General features: G+C 43.8%; 1 protein-coding gene across 3 annotated transcripts in view; it reads left to right on the forward strand.

The window, feature by feature from the left end:
• The window catches only part of TBC1D32 (TBC1 domain family member 32), a 661976-nt gene that overhangs the window by 618800 nt on the left and 17931 nt on the right, over positions 1–25245 (forward strand). For all 3 annotated transcript variants that reach the window (XM_029596414.1, XM_029596412.1, XM_029596413.1), the window contains 2 exons: positions 4517–4657; positions 13129–13317. In XM_029596414.1, coding sequence (XP_029452274.1) covers positions 4517–4657; positions 13129–13317 — 330 coding nt within the window. The remainder of the gene's footprint in view (positions 1–4516; positions 4658–13128; positions 13318–25245) is intronic.

The raw sequence follows: 25245 nt of genomic DNA on the forward strand, positions 1-25245 counted from the left end.
TTTATACCAGCTGGGGAACTTAGGGGTCCAAACACAATATCTCCAAAATGCTTGGAAGGAACTGAAGCGATGAGGCGAAGAAACATACTGAGGACAAGACACAGACACAATAAAGCTCAGGAGAAGGCATGACCAGTTTGAACTGAAGACACAGATGTAGTAATAGCATATTGAAGTATTAGTCTGGTTCTTGTTTAGTCAAAACGGAAGTGAAGAACACACAAGCATCATCTTCCTGCTGATAGCAATGGCGAAGGTAGTAGATTAGGGCATCATTGCTGGATTCTTAGATACGAGGGTGGTATACCAGGAGAGTGCATAGGCAAACTTGCAGATTACCATTTGTTCTTAGGCATTGGTACGAGGAGCATCAGGTGGAACTAGGAAACCCAACAAACTTTACTCAGAAGGTGGAAAGCTGATCTTGGAGACACATTTTTATACCTCTTGATGATGGATGATATACGGACATGAGGTTGACAGGTGGAATGAAACTCAGGGTAACCAACCCCAGACGTTTGCAAAGCCAGAGATGGGTGAAAATAGTCCCTTTGTGTAAGGTCAAGGAGGGAATTGTACTCTAGGTATAATCCGCATGTTAACACAGGCTCCCATATAGCAATGAATTTGTTCCTTGAAGGAGCTTGATAGTCAAATAGGCGTAATTGCTCAACTTTACACAGGACATTGTTTCCTTGTAAGGGATCTCCCAAAATGGCTTGGTAGGTGTAAAATCCCTCAAGCTCGAATCAGACGAGCCGCTTCAAGGTTGGTGGTAAGGCTCAAGGAGGCAAAGCAGCATCCCCTTCTCAAAGCCCCCTCTTCAGGAATCACACATTGCACAGAGCAGAGTCAGAATCTTAGCTGTAGGTGGTCTGGTGTCACAAACCAGAGCCATAGAAAGCAGGGATGGAATTGAAACTGGCGAGATGGAGCCAGACCTAGGGTGCAGGTGCCTCCTGCAGGTTGTTCAAACCCAAGGACCTGGAGTTGCTGTGGAATACATAGCTTACGAGAGTATATGCCCCCTGAAGATCGAGGGTGCTCAGCGGAGGAACAAGGAGACTGAAATGACTGCAAGTGTTGAAACCTGGGCACAGACACCTCCTGCATGTCATATGGAATCCAGGATAAAATGCAGGCATCTCTGTGGATTGAACAGAGATGGTCCCTGGAACAATTGCAGGAGCCTCCTGTAGGTCGAGAGGAGTTTCAGGACTGGACTGAACTTGAAGAGGATCTGGATGCAGGCACCTCCTGCAGGTCATGAAAAAAATCCAGACACCAACATTAAAAAGAAAAAAAAAATCATGGCTAGGAAAAGGAATCAAAAGTCCAGGAAACTTGGGCAAAAATTCTTGACAAGGAACAATGTATCAAAGGAGTCCAGCAAAAAACTTGGGTCCGTCACAAGAACACACCAACCAAGTTCATGGCCTTTGAATTCTGTTGCAAGTGCAGAGGTGCGGTCACTTGCTCAAGGGGGATTGTGAGCCCTTGGGCCATGGCACGGCTCAGGGAGGAGCCACAAGACACACACCGTGGGAGGTGAGAGTGTTCAGGCATGGGCTGGAGAAGGAGCAAGGCTGGACCAGGGTCAGGACCTGGAACATCAGGAACTGGAACAAGGCAGGCTCAGACCTCCACTGGACCTGCACACACCGGTGAGACCCAACAATGCAATGCAGGTCTCAAGAGTAGCCCTCCTGCCAGTTGGTGGCCCTTCTAAACCCATCGCTTGGGAATGATGAGTGCTTGAGGCCAGACTGAGGCTGAGGGCAGGAACAGGACCAAACATGGAACTCAGGAACTTGGAAGACTCAGACGAGGACTCGAGGAACTTGGAAGATTCAGACGAGGTTTCGTGGAATTTGGAAGACTCTGACAAGGTATCAGGTTTCTTGGAAGATTCAGACAGGCACTGCCCCTCAGGGTGCCCTACACAGCCCCCCTTGGGCTGGTCGTGGACCACCCTGTCCCACTGCGCGCCCTACACAACCTGAAGAGGCTGGTCGCAGCCCACACAGAGAGCAGGACAAGCGCAGGACTCAAGCTCAGCACAGAAGAGAATCCGGGCAGCACTGAAAAAGGATCCATCTCCAATGAGTGGGAACAGGACACCGGATCAAATACGGATTTACTCTCAGGATAGTCACCTGGAGGCGGAATCCGGCAGGTGAGGCTAGGCAGGAATACCCGGAGTCAGAAACTGGAGAAACCAGGAGATCAGGGTACAGGAACTGGAGTACTGGAACATCGGGACATGGAACACTAGAACAAGTAATATCAGGAACCTTCAGAAACATGGAACATCAGGACATGGAATGGCAACAAAGGAGCTCCAACGAGGAACAAGACCAGGAACATCAGACAAAGGAGACCAGGAACATCTAACGAAGAGCCATCTAGACAAGAGAAGACCACTGAGGACCTTGACCGGAGAAGGAAACATGGACAATCATGGCGATCTGGACAAAAGCCCCGAAGAGAACAAGCTGAGCCCTTTTTTAGGGCTGGACAAGGCACAGGCTGAAGACGTCATCAGTTGGGACCATGGGCTTTTCCCACCGCTGGCCCTTTAAATGTTGAACTGAGGCGCGCATGCGCGCCTAGAGGCCCAGAGACAGGCAACGTCCCTGCCTCTTGGAGAAGCAACGGTGGTGGCACCAGGACAGCATGAACAGCGTCCTGGTGGCATCTTCCATGCTGCGAAGAAGCAGAAGCAGTGGCGTCACCGGGGCCGCGGAGAAGTTGAAAGAAGAGCGGCTTCCCCTGCCACAAAGCTAACAGCGGTGTTACCACAGTGGCCCCATGCCGCAAAGAGGAGTCCCGGTAGCGGTTCCTGCCGCGGAGGTGGAAGGATGACAACAGAAGAGGATGTCCTGCGTCGTCGGGCTACAGTGCAAGGTGAGAGGCTGCTCACAGGATGGGTTCCGCGAGCAGCATCGTAACACCTGTATAGAATCAGAGAATTCCTCACACAGTTACACTGGCTCCAAGAACAAAACAAGATTCAATTTAAAACTCTGCTTCATCTTCAAGTGTGTTAACAATAATGGGACTTGATTACCTCTCCCAGCTTCTTCTCTCCTACTCCCCCATAAGAGAACTTTGTTCATCCCAAATGGATTTTATATCATCTTCCCCCAACCTCTGGCTTCTGCCAGACTAACCTGCACCAGAATTTGGGCCTTCAGCAGTGTTGAGTGATAACTAGAGTTTCCTCCCAACCTGGGATGTATGAACGCTGCCTCTCCTTCACTGCTAGCCCCAGCCTCAGCCAGCCAAGAGAGCTGAATCCTGGCCCATAAATCCGTGTTGCCATTGAGCCACCTAGCCTGCCATGTCAAGATCTTTACATGATGACTGGTGTGGTGTCTTTGTTATACAAACATATAACATACCTTTGGAAAGCTATGAATCACAGGAAACTTTGTAAACACATATATCTTTTAGATCTCACAGTTAAGATCTTGTTTTGAGTCAGCACCATTCCTAATATCCATACATCCAGGAATAAAATAATGCTATTCATCATAAGAGACCAAAATTCCATCAAGGAACTTTCAAGTAAGCATCTTGTAAAAGTAGTTTCTTCCAAGAAACTTTTATTGAAATTATATTTACTGTTTTGCACTTATTTGGGGTATCTTAAGGATTTCTAGATGCTTAGTGGGTCAATATTCAGCATCATTTTGCAGGATAACTCAAACTTTATCCAGCTAAATTCTGACTTTTTCTATATTTTCCCCACTTATCTGGCTAACATTTAGCTGGATTATGTAGGAGTGCTTCCAGGAGTGTTCTGGGGAGGAATTACATTAGGCGGATAGGTTATCCGGCTAACGCTGGTCATGCCTTAGAGTAGCCCTAAAGTTAGCCAGCTATATTCAATAGTGCGTCTGCACCACTGAATATCACTCCAAATTAGCAAGGTAAGTTTATCCATGTAACTTTGCAATCCGGCCAGTAACTGAATATTACCCACTTAGTATCATCTGTTCTCAACTTCCAATTTAAGGTAATTTTGTGCTGTTTCAAGCCACCTTTAAGGGTTATCTCGGGCATTGTTTTCAATTTATTTATTTATATTTATTTATTTCAGATTTTTATATACCGGCATTCGAGACAGCAGTCACATCATGCTGGTTCACATAAAACAGGGGTGCATAGTAAACATAAACTATAACAATGGTGCAGAAAAGGCAGTTACATATAACAGGGTGATAAGAACTTGGCGGAGAAGGAAGAGAAAGGACAGGTTATTAATTCACACAATGTCTGTAAAGCTGCATTTCATACCTTTCCAATGATATGCTTGTTTGGTAAGGAAGCCCAACAAAATCATCTGTTTGTGAAGCAACTGGATCAGAAATTATAAACACAGACATTTTTTAAAGTATAGAATTCTGATGCCTAAATGTTTTGTGGAGCTGCAGCTGCCAGAAATACTTTGCGAAGTGAGCTTGTTAATCCCATTTTTATGTAATTTTCATTTGAATTATTTTTCTGTCAGGTGCATCTACCTGTTGACACAGCAGAGTCTGGCATTCATCCAATATACTTTTGCAGTGCTTACTACATTGAGATGTTGCTAAAAGCAGAAGTACCACTTGTCTATTCAGCTTTCCGCATGTCTGGTTTCACCCCCTCTCAGGTAATCCATTATGAATTTTGTGTGTGTATATGTGTGTTTCTGTATTTGACAGAATGATATTTGTTAATTGAAAATCTGCATATGTAATACGTTTAAGACATTAGGTATCTGAAGATTGCATGAGCAGGAACCGGGAACTGGGGTAATATTTACTAATGGTTAAACATTTCTTTTTTTTTTTTTTTTTCAGAAAGCTTTTTATTATAGCAATAGCATAATCATTTCTCTTATTTTTATTAAATAATATGGGTGACCATGTTTAGCAAATTAGAAAAAAAATGCTACATCAATTTGCAAAAAGTAATATTCATACCAAATAAAAGTATGCTGTAATATCATGCTGTATGTATATTTAAAATGAGCTCTTGCAGCTATTATTCCCCTCACTTTTGTGGATTTCCCCCAACCACCACACACACACACTTAAAAATTCCATTAGGATTTTAAAAAAGCACATTTTCTACCTACTTTGCAATAGATAAAACTTCAGAAACTGTGAGGTCAATTTTCAAAAAGCCTCTCAGCAACCAAGATAACCTGTTAAATTTACTTGATTATCTTTAGCTGAATTTTGAACTGAGCATAACCACCAGGTGATCAGCTGAAAATTCCACTAATTCTAATCAGTTAGATTAAGAAAACCTAGATGGTTAGCACTAAAAATCAGCACTAACCAGTTAAATCCTCAAAAAAATAAAACAGGCTGGCAATCCCACTCCCGAGCCCCCTTCCCAATGTCAGGAGTAGAGGGAGGCAAGCAGGGCAGGTGAGCCAGGCCTCACATCCAAGGGACATTGTCAGCAGGCCTATATTTACCTATGAGCATAGCAATGGTCCCATTGTATAAACACACAGGACTCTGCCCAAGTGACTCTACTGGCTAGTCTCCCAATCTCAGGCAGCTGAGAATAGCTCTTTGCTACCAGCTTCAGCTTCTTCCCTCCCAGCCATCATTCTGGAAATAGGAGGGGATGGGATGTACCTGGAGTAAACAGACCTAAGAGCAGCCACTCTGCTCCCTAATCCAGCCCCTTCCCTCCTCTTGTCCCGTTTCCCTCTCCTGTCTGAAGAGAGGGGGTGAAGCTTCCCTCCTATATGCAGGAGAGGGGATGGACAACAGAGCAAAGAAGAATTCAGTTTTTATCTGCATATTTCTGTTTATGATTTGTGATTACTTATTCTGTATTTGACCAGGGTCTGTGTTCTGCCTTTGTGACACAGATTAGGCTAGTGTGTAAGGTCTGTGTAGGGGTCTGTAGCAGTCATCTTTGTCTGTTTTTCTTATAGGAGGTTTATTGGTGTTTTAGGGCCAGCGAGAATATTTGTAGTGTTGCCTTTTCATATCTGGTTTTTGCTGTTTTAGTGCCAGAAGTTAGTGGTCTCTCACAGTGTAGTGTCTCCAAATAGGTTAGTTCTTAGTCCACAAGCAGGGCTGAATTAGCCATGACACGAGTGATGTCATCTAACAATGACGAATGGACCCTTCTTTCCCAGCTCATAGAGGTTTTGCTCTACTAAGCATATGCAGGAGTTTCCTCATGAACCCTTCTTTTTATGTTTTTTTTAACTGAGTTCCTGCATGGACATCTACCCTCTCTCTCTCTCATCTAAAAGTTTTGATTTTTCCAGTTTTTTCATCTCAAACTTGATTTGAGTTGCCTCAGTAGTCCCTTAACAATACTTTTCAGTGCTACCAAAAAAAGGAATATGTTGCGCGTCCCAGCTGTGCTGATGCCGCGACTGGCCCTGCTCACCTTGCACTTCCCTCCACAAGCTCCGGGTGCTTCTCTTTCGCTGCTGCTGCCAGCTCACGGCGTCCTCTGCGCCGTCCCCACTCACCTCCGTTTTTGCAGGCCTCACAGCGGAGCTCCCGTCGGAGCTCTGCATCCTCGGCATCCTCTGCCCCGCCCCTAGGTGTGCACACGGCCCGCGCTTCCGCCTTTAAAGGTCCCAGGGCGGGAAACTCAGGCCTGACGCCTCCCGATGACATCACATGAGTTCCACTTAAAAGGCGAGGCTCTTTCCACAGTTCCTTGCCTTGGCAAATGGGTCGTCTCATTTGTGGGAAGCTAGTTGCCATCCTGTGTTCCTGCTTCCTTGATCCTGTTCTTGAAATGCTAAGAGAAATTAGGGAAGCTAACCAAATTGGTAGTGCAGTAATAATGGGAGACTTCAATTACCAGAAAATAACAGTTAATCTTGATACACAACGAGGTACAATATCTCAGTCTAAGACGTTATGAAATCCCGGTTTTTTCTTCAATGTGCAATATTTCAATGTACAGTGTTTGATGTATATTACTTTATATAGAGGACCATCATAACACCCGTGGGCATACAAGCAGTTTTTGCTTTACGTATTGCCACACCGGATCACATTTAATCATAGGTCCATGTCCTTATTTATTAAATATGTCTTATTTTTATGAGCTTTTCTTTAGTTTTTTTCTTTAAAAATGAATGTGGAATGGTACCTTCCTTATACGATGCTCAGAGATTGCTTCTTTCAAGGGCGCTACTGCGCTCCAAGGAGCTGTTTTGCTTGGAAGACAGTTAGTCCGTAGGTCCAGTCCGACGTACGTTTCGCTTTGCTGCTTCAGGGACTGTAACAAACGTGAGTTCTTCCGTATTGTTCACTGAAAGGTTATACTCATCATATAACTCTGTTAAAAACTAAAAGGGATCATGATATGATTGCCATAGTGAAGAATTCATTTAAAGTCAATAGACACAACCTTGATCCATGTTGAGAAAGCTGGGACTCATGACTACCAGTTTCCATGTCACTCCCATGTCACATTTCCGTATAAAACACATCCAGTAGATCCTCAAATTCCAAAGGAATCAAGCCACTCAGGGACTAGTGAAGAACATGTATATCATACTCATGAAAGAGCTCAGAGACTCTTTCTTGGTGACTCTCCTATATCAATTTGACTCACAGTTTAACTTTAAAATTCAAGTTAATAAAACTGTTCAAATGATAGATGCTTCCAATCTGTGCTGGGGAGCTCATCTGCAAGAGACTATACATCCAGGGCCCTTAGTCTCTGCAAGAGAAAAGGTTACATATCAACCTTCTGGCACTAATAGCAGTTCTGAATGTATTAAAGGCTTTCAGAAATCAATTGGCCAACAAATTTCTCCTTGTACAGATAACCAGATGATCATGTTCTGAAAGGACAGGCTTTCTTGTTCTGTCGAGTGACTGTAAAATTGTTGAACTGGACATTCTCTTATGGGATGTTTGTAAGAGCCATATATGCCCATCCTAATCACTGGTTGCCAAGACCTAAATAAAGTTTAGAAGAGACAAAGGAACTATGGTACTCATATCTCCTTTTGCACTGAGACTCTTATAAAACTTGTATCTGAAGAAACCAATCAAGTTGGGATCTTGCCAAATCCTAATCACGGAACAGGGGAACATTGCTCCCCCATCATCCAGTCTCTAACCTTAATCATCTGGATGTTGAGGGGGATATCATAAAAGCCTGTGGTCTTTCCAAAAAACTGTCTAAATCCTTCTATCTTTGAAGAAGGAGTCCACCAGAAGGTCTTATGGTTTGTAATCTGGTTTGAGGGCAAAGCCTTGTATCCTTTCTCTTGTGCCAAACAAATGCCTTCTACATCTTTCAGAGTCTGTTCTTAAAGTCATCTCTTTTAGAGTTTACCTCAGTGCAACTGGCACTTATCAGCATAAAAAAGAAAATACTATCTCTTTAATCAATCCATTATTTATTTATTTATTTATTTATTTATTTATTTGAAAACTTTTCTATACCGTCGCTAAGTTATATACCATCGCAACGGTTTACAAATAGGCACATAGACTAAGGTAAGTAAATGTAGGTTATCGTACATTCTAACAGGTGCCAATAAAGTTTGGTTACAATTTCATAAATAAAATCATTATTGAGTATTGTTGGTCAAGTCCAGGTATATTATTGAGTTACTATCTCTTTGAGATATTACTTCTTAAATGTAGGATTGAGTAAATACATTCTCATCTGCATTACCCTGTACTTTCATTCTCTACCCTCTACTCTTTAGTGAAGGCTTTTTTAAAGAGCCATGTTTTTAAATTGTTCTTAAAGGTTTTGAAATTACTCTGTAATCTGAGTTCAGGGGGCATCGTGTTCCATAGTATGAGCCCAGCCAATGATAAAGCCCTTTCTCTCACTTGGGTTAATTTTGCTGACTTTACTGAAGGGATTGTTAGTAGTGCTTTGTTTGCTGAGCGGAGGTTTCTTTGTGGAACGTGTACTCGTAAGGCTGTGTTTAGCCAGTCTGCTTCTTTATCATATATTAGTTTGTGTATGGTACATAAGGCCTTGTATTTTATCCTGTATTCGATGGGCAACCAATGTAAGTCTGCTAGAGTTTCAGTTATATGGTCCCTCCTCTTTTTTCCCATCAGTATTCAAGCCACCCACTATGACGGAAACTTTCAAACCGGTGAGTGGGTGACATTGGCACACATACATTGTCCTGATCCCAGGGACACAGCATTTTATAACATACTTGAGCATATGAATGCATGTTATAAAATAACCTGGCCACTTGCAGATGTACACCAAATTTTAAGTGGGCAGGCGCATGTGCACGCAAATCCCTTTATACTGTAAATATGTTTCATATGCTAAGTTCTTAAGTGCACATGCCTCCTTAACATTGTTTATAAGTTCTCTTGCATATCTAATCCTAACTTGAATGCAAAATGTTGTAACTCTGCTCGTTGACTCTCTTCTATTGTACTCTTGTATATTATCCAGTTAGCCCTTTTTTCCTCGTTCATTGTAATTTCCTTTCTTAGTTACTTGTAAACCGACATGATGTGTCCTACGAATGCCGGTATAAAAAAAAGTGTTAAATAAAATAAATAAATAAATCCCATTTCTACCACGTAAATCAGGGAATTTTAAAAGGGGCAGGTGGTGACGCCATTACCAGTTTGACAAGTTAAGAGATAGGTCCTTCAAACTTCCCTAGTTTAATAGCCTTCACTCCCCCCCCCCCCCCCCCCCGAGTTATCACCGATCCTTAAAACCATGCAGATCTACCTATTTTTCTTTATTTTCTTAACTTACAAGTTATCTATAGCAGAAGTAAAGTTATATGGCAGGGGGCCTCGGCATGCACCAAATCACATAAGTATTTACATGCACATCTCAGGTGCACGCCCCAAAATGCCCATGCCCCACTCTTTTTGAAAACTTTACAGATGTGCACGTTCCAGGAGATGCGTGCATATCTCAACAACTTTTAAAATCTGCTCGGTGTGCCCCGTTCCAGATAGGGAGGAGAAGAAACAAAACTTCAAAACAACTTGCAAGTTAGAGCTGTAATACCTCTTTCAGTTGTAGTGGCAGAGGATAAAGACAAAGTCCTTGAAAAAATACGAAGAGAAATCAATCATTTCCTGATTAACGCATTGATGCAGGCCTGCTCTTTGCCGGTAATCTCTCTTTCTCTCTTAACCCAGAGGCACTGAGGCTGTAATTCTGCCTCACAGAGTTATTAATATGCAGCCAGCGGTACCTTGGGTATTGGTTTGTCTCATGGAGTGAACTCACCCACTTTGATTTGATCTCCACAGCAGCGACTCCAACACAGTCGCACTCTGGGTATTAGGTTTGGTCTTTCTCCAGACTTGCTGCAGCTGAGGAATGCAAGGAACTGGTGTTATGAAGTTCCTGTAATCCTTGCAAGTTTATTAATAAATATCTGCAAGAGCAGGTCTTGCTCTGATCAGTTCCCAGCATGCTATTTCTCCTCTCTGTTTATCAAATGCATGGTTTCTTCTTCCACCTCTCCATCCAGTGTTGGTAGGAGAGAGATAAAAATTATGCAGTCTGAGCAGCCAGGGGTCCCTTGGCACAGATTAAGTCCCCCATAGAAAGACTGTTCTCTGACCTTTGATTGGTCAGTGGCACTCTTCTGCCACTATACATTATAGAGTGTATTTAATAATCTGGGCTGCACCGAGTTAACCCTATGATCACAAGTTCTCAGTATTCTGAGTGAAAGAACCCTATTGTAACAGCATGGGCAAACAACTCATACAATCCATTGCAGGCATCTTAGGTGCTAAAAGGCCAGTGATTTAGATTTGGTGCCACACAAAAGGATGAAATTGCCCAAATATACAAGTAAATCATATATATATGATAATTTTCAAAGGAATTGCATATGTCAAAACAGCATATATCGGATCAATTTTCAAAAACCAATTTATTTACATAAAACCCAAATTTACGCACCAAAATCTTTCTGAAAAAGATTAGTTTATTAGAGTATAGCTTTTGAGCAAATGTGCACATCAGCATGTACACTTGTATATGGCCACACAAAGGGGTAGATTTTAAAAAGGAGCGCGTGTGCTACCCAGCGCGCGCACATGTACGCTTGATTTTATAACAGGCGCGCACAGGCACGCGCATGTTACATAATCCAGGATTGGCGTGCGCAAAGAGGTGCACAATTGTGCACCTTGCATGAACCAAGCCCGTTCTGAGCCGCGCTGCCTTCTCCTGTTCCCTACCCCTCCACTCCACCTTCCCTTCCCCTACCTCCCCCGCCCTTTCCCCCTACCTTTTTTTTCTTTTTTTTTTTTTTTGTTTCTAAACTTATTTCAGCCGACTGCTGATGCGCGATCCCAAGCACAGCGGCAAATGGCTGCTGTGCCTGGAGCCTCTGGCCCCACCCCCGGACCGCCTCCGCCCCGCCCCCGCCTTTTTTTGCAAGCCCTGGGACTTACACGCGCGTCGCCAGGCCTTTTTAAAATAGTCCCTGTGTGCATAAGCTTTTTAAAATCTGGCCCATAATGTTACCATAGTATTTTATAACCCATACGAATGATATATGCGTGTTTTATAAATTATGCATATTTTACCCTTCAACATACACATGTATGTAGGCTTACGCACGAATACATGCAATGCATTGAACATATATACTTTTCCTACCTATTTTAACAATATACACACATGAAGCAAAGTAGGACTTGCATATATTAGAATTTATGCATATAAGTCATCTAATTTTAAAACATGCACATGTCAAGGAAATTACCAGTGTTATCAATTAGTTCACCAGTTCGCCCAGTCCTTTTCCACAGCATCAAGATCCTCCTGGTTCTTTAGCCTGAACTCCCCCCAGTTTTCCCAGACCTCCCACTTGACCAGTAGTACACAATAAACACATTTAATATCACTTATGCCAGATAATAAGCAAGTTTAAAAATGTACGAGTAAGTTAGAAAAGTTCACGCATAAGTGTCTTTTAAAATAGAAACTTGCAGAGTAAGTGTTGACTCTGCCCTGGAGCGCTCCTAGACTGCCCCTTTTTCACACGCATATATGCACGCAAAAGTGAATATATGCTCGTATTTTCTGCTTTTATAAAATACAGAATACGCGAGCAGAGATTACTTACGTGCTTATATGCTAATTTTTACTCATGTAAATGTTTGAAAATTCACCTAATGTACATTTCTGCAGTGCAGTGTGTTTAAAAGCTGGCTGAGTATATTGACTAAGTGGCATAGCGTCACTGCTCCTAATGAACTCATGGATACCCAATACTTTCTCAACTGCAGTAGGACAAAGATTCATCCAAACAAGGCTGGTGCCTTCTCAATGGAAGGACTCCTACATAAAACTCAAAGCACTATTAGGTCTTTAAAGTGGAGAATAAACATTGGCACCTGACTGAAATCACTTCTGTCTGTTAACTAGAATGGCATATAATCAATAAAAAATTACCTTTTATTCAGCTCACCAAATTGTGAACTAACTGATTTGTCTCCCAATTCATATTTTTGACCTGGGAAAGCAAACCTGTTTCTCCCATTTTTTCTGTCCTAAAACAACTAACTCTCCAACAACATTTGGGGACACTTCTTGAATCTTGCAACTAACAAATTTAAAGCAAATTGAAGGAAGTATTTTTTCACGCTACAAAGTCAAGCTATGTTGCCAGAGGATGTGGTTAAGGCAGTTAACATAGTAGAATTCAAAAGAGGACTAGACAAGTTCATGAAGGAAAAATCTATAAACAGTTATTAGCCAAGTAAATTGGGGAATGCCATTGTTTATCCTGGGAGTGAGATAGATCAACTTTGGGGATCTGCCAGGTACTTCTGACCTGGACTGGCCACTATTGGAGATTTGATGCTGTGCTCAATGAACTTTAGTCTGTACCAGTATGGCACTTCTTATGTTCCTAGAAAAATAACCATTTCCACTCTTCTCAGATATTTGATCCCCTGTTGTACACAACACACATACATCTTAAGAGGGGCTAACCAGCTACTGAAATTCCATTCTTGATGTGAGAAGTTTAGATAGTGAAATGTAAATCTTATGAAATCTATTGAGTTTGTACAGCAGTGAACTGTAAAAAAAATAGTTTACCGATATACTGTGTTCCGATATGTAGTGACAGTTGATTTTTTTTTCCAATTTCAGATCTGTCAGCATTGGCTAACTCAGTGTTTCTGGAATTACATGAACTGGACTGAGATCTGTCATTATGTTGCTACCTGTATACTCCTTGGTCCTGATTACCAGATATACATGTGTGTATCTCTCTTTAAGCACCTACAGCAAGACATTCTCCAGCACACACAGGCTCAAGACCTTCAGGTTTTTCTTAAAGTAAGTGTCTTTTTATCTTTAAGCAAGCAGGTCATGTCCAAGTTAGAATCATGTTTACTTCCCAAAAAGAAAAGAATTTTCATTTAGTCAACTAATGAAACCTTGTGCAAAATTAAACATATTGATTTCTGTTAGTCACATCCACTTATCTCATAATTTGTTTATTCAGTAAGGACAGAAAATGCCAAGTGTTTAGTCTTTGCATTCACTTTGTTCTTTGTTACTCTGGGCTAAAAAAAACAACACAATAAAGTCGTTATGGTAAGTCAGAGTAAAAGGGATGTTAACTTTCAAACTGGTGCATGTGTGCACATTTGCACACATACATCAGCCCGTGCCCAGGTACGCAGCCTTTTTAATACATTTGCACGCATGTAAATGTCTTTTTCTTCTGGCACCTCATGCAAATGTAGTCCCCCTTTTGTGTCCCTGTATTGATAAGAGGGTCATTATAGAGCTCCTGGGATCCAGTACAACCCAGTGCAGCTCTGGGTTCATTCCAAATAGAGAGGGGACAGAACTTTGGCCCTTAGGCTTGTGACTTGATGATAGTTCTGAATAATCACTCACACAATAATTGGTGTTCCAACAAAAACAGTGTAGTCAGAGAACACTTGTTATACATAAGCAAATTTGCTTTCTCCTGTTCTCCATCTGTATATCTCTCCCACCCCTCACCCTAGTTCCCCAATGTCATCCCTAAGACGATCACACGCGCATCCTTCTAGGCACATTTATGGACGCGAGTACACATGCATTGGAACTTTATGTAGTTCACACAAGTTCACACATAGGGCCAGATATTAGGAGTTACACGCGGGCGTAGATTTGTGCGCACAAATCTACACCAGATTTTATAGCATGCGTGCGCAGCGGCGTGCATGTTATAAAAGCCAGGGTTGGTGCACGCAAGGGGGTGCACAGTTGTGCAACTTGCGAGCGCATCGAGCCATGCAGCCTTCCTTCGTTCCCTCCAAGGCCGCTCCGAAATCAGAGCGGCCACGGAGGGAACTTTCCTTCCGCCGCCCCCCCTCCACCCTTCCTAATCCCCCCCCTTACCTTTAACTTAGAAGTTGTGCCTGCCTCTGGGCAGGCATAGGTTGCGCGCCGGTCCACGATCCCGGGCACAGCGGCAAATGGACTCATGCAAATGTAGTCCCCCTTTTGTGTCCCTGCATTGATAAGAGGATCATTTGTAGAACTGCATCATATCCCCTTCAGCCGTCTCTTCTCCAAGCTGAACAACCCTATCCGCTTTACCCTCATAGGAGAGCTGTTCCATCCCCTTTATCATTTTGGTTGTGTTTCTCTTTACTTTCTCTAGTGCAACTATATCATACATGCAACTATATCATACGTGCGTTCCGAGGCTTGCGCCCGTCACTGGGTCTATGCAAAATAAGCTGGGCTCGCACAGGAGCAGATTCTCGGGGTTATGCACGTAACTCTTTGAAAATCCGCCCCATAATATGTAAAATATGCCTAGCTTGAGTATGTGTGCCCCTAATTTTAAGCAGTTACATGAGGAAACGTAACTCACATATTTTCCTTAGGAACACATTGTGGGGCGGATTTTAAAAGCCCTGCACGCGCCGGCGCGCCTATTTTGCATAGGCCGCCGGCGCGCGCAAGTCCCGGGGCTTTGTAAAAGGGGTGGGGAGGGGGAGGGGAGAGGGCATGTCGGAAGCGTTCCTGAAACGACGCTGCGTTTCGGTGGCGTGCCCCGTCATTTCGGGGGTGGGCCCGGGGGCGTGGTGCCGGCCCGGGGGTGTGGTCGAGGCCTCCGGACCAGCCCCCGGGTCGGGTGATGGCACGCCAGCAGCCCGCTGGCGCGCGCAGATTTAGATCTGCTTTTAGCAGGCGTAAATCTGCCAACAAAGGTAAGGGGGGGGTTTAGATAGGGCCGGGGGGTGGGTTAGGTAGGGGAAGGGAGGGGAAGGTGGGGGGAGGGCGACGGAAAGTTCCCTCCGAGGCCGCTCCGAAATCGGAGCATCCTCGGAGGGAACAGGCAGCGCGCGCTGGGCTTGGCGCGCGCAGGTTGCACAAATGTGCACCCCCTTGCACGCGCCGACCCTGGATTTTATAAGATATGCACGGCTACGCACGTATCTTATAAAATCCAGCGTACTTTTGTTTGCGCAATTTTTTAAAATCTACCCCACTGTTTACAGAGAGCCACTGATAGGCGAGTACCTCAATGGATTGAGTCAATCATAAATAATGTAACCCCCCCTCCCCCTACCTTTGTCGGCAAAGTTACGCCTGCCGGCCGGCAACCCCACTCCATGTTCCGGTCCCAGGGGCTGGTCCGGAGGCCGCGGCCACGCCCCCGGAACACCCCCGGGCCGAAACCACGCCCACATCGCTGCCCCCGAAACGCCGCGTCACGCGCGTCGCCGCCCCCGGCACGCAGCGTCACTCCAGCCACGCCCATGACACGCCCCCGGTTCGCCCCTTTTAGAAAGCCCTGGGACTTACACACGTCCCGGGGCTTTACCCGTGCCGGCTGCCTATGCAAAATAGGTGCGCCGGCGTTCGAGTGCCCTGCGCGCGTAAATCCTTCCGGATTTACGCGCGCAGGGCTTTTAAAATCCGCCCCAGTAATTTTATTTTATACTTTCTCCTTTTCTTCTGACCTTACATCTTTTTTGGTAAGAATGTCTCAGTAATGAGTTTCACTGCGCAATATTGTGTCCAGTTTATTTCTTTGATATCAGTAGATGGTCTCTTTATGCATATTCAGGCAAATTTTAAAACGAACACGCGTGTGCCCATACATGCACTAATAAGTGTATGTATGGGCACACGCGCTCATATCTAATAAAATCCCCTCACTTATGCAGTAAGGCTGGCATTTGTACACACTTCAGTGCATCCATATAAAATTGTGCATATATGTATGAACATACAGCCGATTTTCTATCATACGTGCATATACATGTGTATATTATAAAATGGCCTTGACTCTGGGTGCAAACCGGCATACTTCTGTGCCCGCGCAGCTGTTTGAAAGTTACCGTCATATTTTAAAATCGCCTCCCACACATGTGTGCACCTAATCTTAAGAGATTGCTCGAGAAAATGTACTTCACATATCTTTCGTAGGACTTTGCCAGCTTTTACACGCATATATAGGCGGATTTTAAAACATGCTCGTGTGAAGGACAATCTAGTTTTCCAATTAGTCCACCAGTTTGCCCTGTTAATATCGAGGAAGTCAAGACCCCTCTGGTTCTTCATCCTACACACACCCCAGTTGACCCAGACCCTTCATCCTGTCATGTAAGCCCTAAAACACAAGATCTATAGACTTGCTTCTCATCTGAAACAGCAGTAAAATTACCTGGATAACATGCCGACAAGCGCCATAGTCTCTAGTTTAAAAATACGGAGCTATGCTTGTAACTGTTCATCCCACCCTGGATCACCCATGCCTTGCCAATTTTCCAGCAACTTATTTTTTTATGCGCACATGGGCATATACATGCTTACATCGCAACTTTTTAAAATCCATGCTGCTCACGCACGGCCCACATACACGTATTTTTGCATGAGCAACACTTTAAAATCAACCTCATTATGGCCTTATTGATCTTAATTATATTTGTTACTTTGGATTTAAAATTTATCTTGGGTAGTTTTTCCTTCTCCTGGACCCCAGCATACATATCCATTTCCACATAGGCCAGGAACTCAACCATTATCTCTTCCAACCCCTGGTCTGCTTCCCATTCAGTCTTATTTATTTATTTATTTATTTATTTATTTGCAATTTTTATATACCGACATTCGTTCGGGGAACATCATATTGGTTTCCATATAACATAAAAGTAGCCAACTGGGCTTTACAATGAACTGATTGGAGAACTGGGTATCAGGGAAGGTGGGGGGAAGAGAACAAGGGTAAGCTGTACAAATTAACAAGAGATATAGTAGGGATGTATATATACAAGGAGGGCATTATGTACAGGAGACTTATTTATAGAAAGCATCTGGGGGGGGGCGTTTAGAGGGAGGGGATAGGATGATTACTTAGGGGGACGAGGGGAGGCAGGGGGGAAGAGGGTGTGTGTTAAGGGGGGGAGGTGTGGGGAGGGAGCAGAAGGTTGGAGGGGGGGTGGGGTGTTCACGTGAAGGCTCAGGAGAAGAGCCAGGTCTTGAGGTTTTGTCGGAATTTTCTGGGGCAGGCTTCCAGGCGTAGTTGGGTGGGCATGGAGTTCCATAGTGAGGGTCCAGCTAGGGATATTGCACGTTGCTTGGTGGAAGATAGGTGAAAAAGTTTGGGCGAAGGAGTGTGAATGTATGCTGTGTAGGGTCTTACATTGGAGTGTGAATGTATGCTGTGTAGGGTCTTACATTGCTTTCATCCTCATCACTGAAATTTTACCCATTACGTTCTCCAATTGCTCTTGATCATGTGTTGCATCATTTGTGCTCACTAATATTTCACCTGTTACCATCTCCAATTGCTTTGACTATTTTGACACCTCTCTTCTGGAACTCCTTAACTTTTCCAATGCTTTTCTTCTGGTGCTCTTTGACTGTTCCTGTATCTTTCTTATGATGCTCCATGGCTGTTACTGAATGGTTCTTCTGATGCTCCTTGGCTGTTCTTGTTTCTTGGCTGTTTGCCACTTCTCATCTGGCACTTTTCTCCTCTCCTTTTTCTTAGCATATGAACAGGTGGATCCAAAACCAGTGGGTTATGGACCTCTACCAGCAGATGGAGATAGACCAAAGCTGACATCACAGTATATATACCATTGCCCACCAGTATTCTCTGTCTCCAGCAGATGGTGGATGTGCATCTCACTACTGGGGCTTGTTTAAAAAAATTTTCAGAGGAGAAAAGAGGAAGGAGTTTTATTACGTCCTGCTCTTCTTTGGTGATACCTTATGGTCCCTCCCTCAGTTGACAATTCCTGTGGTGATATCTTTGAATTCCTCCCTCAGATGAATGCCTTGGTCTGGTAGCTGGTTTTTTCAGCCAGCATGGACTTAGTTGTAAAAAAAAAAAAAAACAGCTGAAACGCAAGCGGGTACTGGAAGCGAATGCGGCAGTGAAGGTCCTTGACCTCTCCCTCCACAGCTGGAGACCGGGATGGGCTGAGCTCTATTAAAGAGTAATTAAAAAAAAAGAGAGAGAGAAGGGGAGTTTTGTAGGTATTCCTTCCCCCTTCCAGTCTCCATGCTTGGCGCACCAGTCCAGCATGCATTCCCACCTCCAAGAGAGCTTAGGGGAAGTGGGCAGCCTGGCAGGTTGGCCAGGCCTCACTCTCAGGCATTTCTTGTTCACTGCAAGGTAAGCTGCAGTGGCATTTTCACATGTTTTTCTGCGCATAAGGTTGCCCTCTTTTGTTCCGTCAGTTCGTGCTTGTGTGTCCGGTTGTGCGCCCAGTTTGTGCACCTGGTTGAGTGCATAGGGGCATCTACCTGGTGTTCACATGCATGCACTTATTTATGCAGGCTATCTGAGTGGCTTCATAGGAGCTCAGTTTTTGGGTGCTCATCAAGGTACAGTGTTGAATGCCTAATTTTTGAACACCTGAATTTTGGGTGCCTAGTTTTTTGTGGCTTGAATACAGCTGGACACATTTTTATCAGATGTCTGTTAAAGCATACTGACAGACTGATGGCGCCTATAGCAAAGAAAACTAAGCGCCTTACCCTCTGTGCTACTTGTCATATTCGGGCATCCCAGCCTGGCCTTCCCTCTAACTTGTGTCAGCACTTTTTGGAGGCTCAGGGAGAATTGCCTTCATCTGATTTTACTAAGCCTGGTTCTTCCCAGCCAGATGTGAAGCAGCCCTAACTAGTTCGTCAGTGGGGGAAGGTAGTTCAATGGGCATAGGACAGATGTCCCTTGGTTTTGGCATGGATCCTTTTCTTGAGTAGAATCTTTTCAAGGACTACAGTCATTTTCCTTCAGGTGCAGTCCTCAGCTCCAGCAAATCTTAACAGGACAGGATTGCAGTCGGTGAAATCCCTGCACGCCTGATGCTGTGGGTAAACATCAGAGTATGCCTAGATTTGCTGTGGGTCTTCCCGATACGGACCTAGATAGCACGGATGATGAAGCCAATCCTTACTCCCTGGAGGATGGGGAAATTCCCCAGGGATTGGAACCATATAGAACTATGTTGCAGTTCTTTCATAGAGATGAGTTACTAGCTCTGATTTCTCAGACATTGAAGATGCTAGGAGTACCGGGGGCTGAATCCACGTCTGAGCCTAAAAAAGTTCCCATTTTGATTTCTTTGTGTAAAGCCTCATGTTTCTTCCCTTTTAAGGAGGCCATTCAAGGATTGATTAATCTTTACATTTACGTTTTATTGGATTTATGGATCGCCTAACACACGTGGTCTAGGCGATTAATGATAATTACACGCGTAATTAAAGCATAAGTAAAAATAATAAAAAACAATATTAAATCATATTAAACATAAAATAATTATACATTAAAACTGATCTTCAACTAAAAGTTAACAATAAACAAGTTTGAGCAAAAATGTTTTTAGGAGAGTTCTAAAATTCTTATTAGAATCATCCTGTCACATTTCAAGAGGGAGTGAGTTCCAAAATTCGGGGCCTGCTATAGAGAAGGAACATTCACAAGTAATGTGGAGGTGTGCAATTTATGGTGAGGGAATGTCAAGAAGAATACTCTGTGAAGAACACAAAGAACATGCTGGTTGATAAAACTTCAGTAAAGAATTTGCCCAGGGGCAGAAATCATCATTGATAAGTTTGTATAATGTCGTGCCAAGTTTGTACTTTTAATACACTCAGCAATGGACAACCAATGAAGATTACTGAGAGTAGGAGTTATGTGATCAGAACGCTTAGCCCCTGACAGAAGCTGGGAGGTTGAATTAAGAAGTAATAGAGGGGGGCTAGGATCCAAGATGGTACCCGTAGAGCTGCTGGCGTGAACACAGCTTTTCTTTTTTCTAATTTTGGATTCCTTTTGCTTACTGAGATGCCACATTCACCCCAGAAAAGGCGGACAAAGGAAGGCTCCTACCCCGCAGATCCTCCGGAGCCCCCACCCTCTGGTTCAATGGACGCTCACGTCCTGCAGGTGGTTAAATCAAATGAGCTGCCCTTGGAGAAAGAGGCAGCAATGCCTTTAGCTGCCACCTCTCCAGACTCTTCAACATCTTTGTCTCTGATTGACAGAGGCCCGCCGGTAAATCCTGCAGCCATCAGAGACCATGCCTTCCTGTTGGTTGGGGCTCCTGCTGCTGCAGAGCGTACTCTTGCTGAAGCGGGGTCAGGAGATGCTGGAACCTCTGAAAGTGCTGCTGGTGGAGGCCCTACTGAGTGTTTGGTCAGCTCTCTTCCCAGCAGCTTGGGATTCATGAGGAACACCTGCAAACTGGAACTTTTACTCCATTGAGAGAGATTGAAGTCCCACTCCTGGTAAGGCCTCAAAACATTACTTTGGATAATATTTAGGCTGCTATAACTAGCCTAGGATCATCTATTTCTTATCAGTTAAACCCAATTATTCAAAGGATAAATTTTGTTGAAAATAAAGTTATTAATTTGGAATCATCTAAAGCCAAAATTCAGGAAGAACAGTGAATTTACAGAGCAGAGATAAGTAGATATTGAACAGTAATGAAGAGAGAGCAGAGCCTTGAGGAACTCCAGTTTTGATGAGAGAAACATATGACAAATCGTGAATTTTTACTTGTTGAGTGTGATTTGATAGGAATGAAACCAATTTAGAACTGCGCTAGATAAACCTGCTTCCTATAAATGAAAAAGTAGAATATTATGGTCAACTGTATCAAAAGCCAATGAAATATCAAGAGAAACTAGAATAAATTGATGGCCATTATCGATGCCTCTTCTGATAGTATCAGTTAAAGAAAGCAGTAAAAGTTCAGTATTAAGAGCACGATGGAATTCGAGTTGATGAGGATCGAGAACTTGGAATTTTTCCCTATGATGTGATAACTGGGTCAAAACAGGCTTCTAATATTTTTGAGAAAATGAGATGTGCCTATAGTTAGACAAGTCAGAGGGGTCAAGATTAGGTTTTTTTTAACAAAGGGCGAACGACTGCCTGTTTATGGTTATTGGGAACAAAACCTTCATATAGGGATAATTTAATTAGACATGTGAACAGTGGCGCCAAGGTGTCTTTGCTGCTCTGAGCAATGAGGAGGAACAGAGAGCTTGTGGACAATTTGTAGTATTGGATTTAGAGATGAAATTGGACACTTCTGTTGAGGAAACATAGTTAAAATTTTCCTAGAAAGGTATGAGAGAAGTGGGTTCTTCAGAGTACCATATTGGAATATTGGCAAAATTAAGACAGAGGTTTTCAATTTTTAGGTTGAAAAATTTGAGGAAAGACTCAGCAGTCAAGGTATTATTGCAACTCAGATATAGCAGTTTTGCATTGGTTAAGCGTTTAACAATATTGAAAAGAACTTTCGGATCGTAACCAACATTATTAAAGAAGAGAAGTACCTTTTCTTGGCTTCTAAAATACAGGTTTGGTAAACCTTAAGCAATGTTTTAAAAGCTTGGGCAAGCTGAGAAGAAGGATGCTTGCACCACACACATTCTGATCTCCTCAGGTTCTGCTGAGCAGATGTAATTTCGGTGGAAAGCCAGGGCTGGGGTTTAGAGGACTTTAAAAATAAAATCTGAGTGGTGTTATTGAGTTGAGAGTAGCGTGTCGTACCATTGTGAAATTGACTCAGAAATATTGGAGAAAAACATTGTTGATATAGCTGATTCGATGGTAGAAGAGAAATGGTCATGCCAGTTTTACCACAATTAATAAATTGGGAGTTTTCTGAGAAATGGGAGTTAAATTGATTGTAATATGGAAACAAAATTGAATCAAAAAATGATCAGACCATGGGACTTGACTAACTGTTAAAGAGGAAATGGCAGATTGAGATAATGACTTATTAATAAACGCGAGTCTAAGGTGTGGCCTAATTTATGAGTAGGTCCAGAAACTAGTTGACGCCATCCAAGAGAATCCATAATTTCAAGAAATACAGAGCATTGCGAAAGAGGAGATGAAATGTCAATTTGTAAATTGAAGTCTCCAAGAATGTTCATGGTATTCAGGTCAGTCTTGGAGAGCATAAGAAATTTAAAGAGAGGTGAAAGATTATTAGCAAGCAATTTAGGCGGAACGTAAATTAAACAAAGTGAGAAAATACCAACAGAGACTATGAGCATTTCCAGAGAAGAGTAATGTCAAAACTTTTCAGTTTTGATGTTCCACGTGTCTTTGTAAATCACCAATAAACCACCACCCCATTTCTTTTGATGAGGATGAGAAACAAATGAATAACCAGCAGGACAGATTTGACTAAGAGTTATAGCGTCTGAATCTAATAACCAGGATTCTGTGAGACAGCAAAAATCAATTTGTTCATGAATAATGATATGAATCAATTGAAACTTACTCCTCACCGATTCAGCATTGATAAGACTGATGAAAGTATTGAATTATCAGAGACATTTTTAAATGCTGTTATAGTCAGTGTTTTAAGAGAAGGAGATGGTCGAGAACTGTGATGGTGTTTAAGGGAGGCAAGGTTACTATAACACCCCTGGCCTGTGGGAATAGGAATATTGAAAAAGACATCATATCCAACACATTGAACAGAGGCTGTGGCATTAGCTGCACTCAGTGCACATGAAAGAGCGCACACAAAGGAGATCCTTTGTTGTGCTCCTTCGTGTGTGCGATGGAGACGCGTACCTCTGACGTGTGGCACCTCCAGCGTCCCACGCTGGCTCTTCACCCCCCAGAAAGAAGACATCATTGGGGGCGGGACTAGGCACCATCGTTGATACGGGAGCCAGCGGGAGGGAAAGTTCTTTCAAAATCACTCTTCCAGCAGCAGAGCCCAAGATGTTGAAAGACCTTAGGAGGGCTGGGCAAGGCACAACAACCCCAGGTGTTACATGGCCTCCGGCATTCAACGCTGACTCTTCACCCCCCCCCCCCCCCAGAAAGGTGACATCTTCTGGGGGCAGGACTGGGCACCATCATTGATATGGGAGCCAGCAGGGGGGAAAAGTTCTTTTAAAGTCACTCTCCCAGCAGCAGAGCCCGAGATGTTGAAAGGGCTTAGGAGAGCCAGCAAAGCACAATGGCCCCAGGTGTTACATGGCCTCCAGTGTCCTACGCTGTCTCTTCACTCGCCGGAAAGATGCCATCATTGATACAGGATTCAGCAGGGGAGAAATGTTCTTCCAAAGTCACTCTCCCAGCAGCAGAACCAAAGATGTTGAAAGGGCTTAGGAGGGCCAGGCAAGGCACAACAGCCCCAGGTGTTACATGGCCTCTGGCGTCCCACGCTGGCTCTTTACCACCTCATAAAGGTGATATCATCAGGGGGTGGGGCTGGGAGCCAGTGGGGGGAAATTTTCTTGAGTTGAGCACCCTGCAATCTAATTTTAAGGGGGAACAAGCCTTAGAAGGACTGTACCCCATGGATCCAGCTGCGAGAGAGAAATTGTGCTTTCTGAAAGTGGATGCGCTTGTGTGTGCCATTAACATGTGGACGACTATCCATGTAGAACGGGGAGTGGCCTTGAAGGATGCACAAAACAGGAGAAATGAGACCATCCTTAAGCAAGCTTTTGAAGCAATGGCAATGATAGCTTCTTGTTGTTCCCTTGTGGCTCACTCTTGTTTACTTCTCTCTCAGGGGGTCGATGAATCTGGTGTGAATTCCAGGGCAGTGATGGAACCAGCAGCTGCTTTTTTGGCAGATACAAGCTGTGATTTGGTCCACACTTTCGCCAGAAGGGTGACTTTGGTAATAGCAGCCAGGTGTCAGTTATGATTAAAAAATTGGTCAGATGATACAACCTTGAAGTCTAAACTTACAAAGTTTCCTTTAAAGGCTTGCTCTTGTTTGGGAGTGAGCTGAAGAAAATGTCCAATAAGTGAGGTGAGTCCCCAGTTCCTCGGTTACCAGAGGATAAGAAAGAGACACCGGGCTCCTTGAGCATGAGAGGTCGTACTAGGGGATCCTAAAGTTTTTAACCCTATAGAGGGCCTTTCAGAGGGCTCGACCTTTGGGTAGCTCTCAGTCCTTTCATCCGAGGCAGCCCAAACAAGGCTCAGGCTCAGATAGTGGAACTCCCCGAGCCTCCCAACGAAGGTTTGCTGACCCACGCCCTGGAAGAGGAGATGGGGAGTTGCCTCTCTCCTTTTTATTGGAGGTTGGTTGAAATTGCGTCAGACCAGTGAGCTCTGGAGGTGTTCTGAGGAACACTGCACTGGAGGAACTGAGGAACACTGCACTGGAGTTTTGCAGTGTTCCTGAGGAACACTGCACTGGAGGAACTGAGGAACACTGCACTGGAGTTTTGCAGTGTTCCTCAGAATGTTTTCATGGTGTCTCCCTACAACTCTGCAGAAGAGACAGGCAGTGGAATTTACATTGTTAAGACTCTTCAGACTACCCATGTCTCAAGAAAATATTCCATTTATTTTGTTTTGCCCAAGAAGGAGGGCTCTTTTCACCCCATCCTAGATCTCAAGGGGGTCAACCATCATTTGCGGGTGACTCATGTTCACATGGAAACCTTATGGTCAGTGATAATAGCAGTATAGTCAGGGGAGTTTCTGACGTCTCTGGACTTCTCCAAGTTGTACCTGTATAATTACTAACCGACTAGAGCATCAACGATTTCTGCATTTCGTGGTTTTGGGGCATCATTATCAGTTTAGAGCGCTACTAAGGATATGGTGATGGTGGTGATGGCAGCGGAGTTGAGAAAGGATGGAATTCTGCTACACCCGTATTTTGACAACTAGCTGATTCAGAACAAGTGTCTGGAAGCGAGTCTTTGGGTCTCACACAAGATGATCTCCTTGTTGCAGGAGCCGGTTGGGTGGTGAATCTGGCCAAGAGCAATCTTCAGCCATAT

The sequence above is a fragment of the Rhinatrema bivittatum genome, chromosome 3 (assembly GCF_901001135.1).
Source record: "Rhinatrema bivittatum chromosome 3, aRhiBiv1.1, whole genome shotgun sequence".
NCBI classification, from domain to species: Eukaryota; Metazoa; Chordata; class Amphibia; order Gymnophiona; family Rhinatrematidae; genus Rhinatrema; species Rhinatrema bivittatum.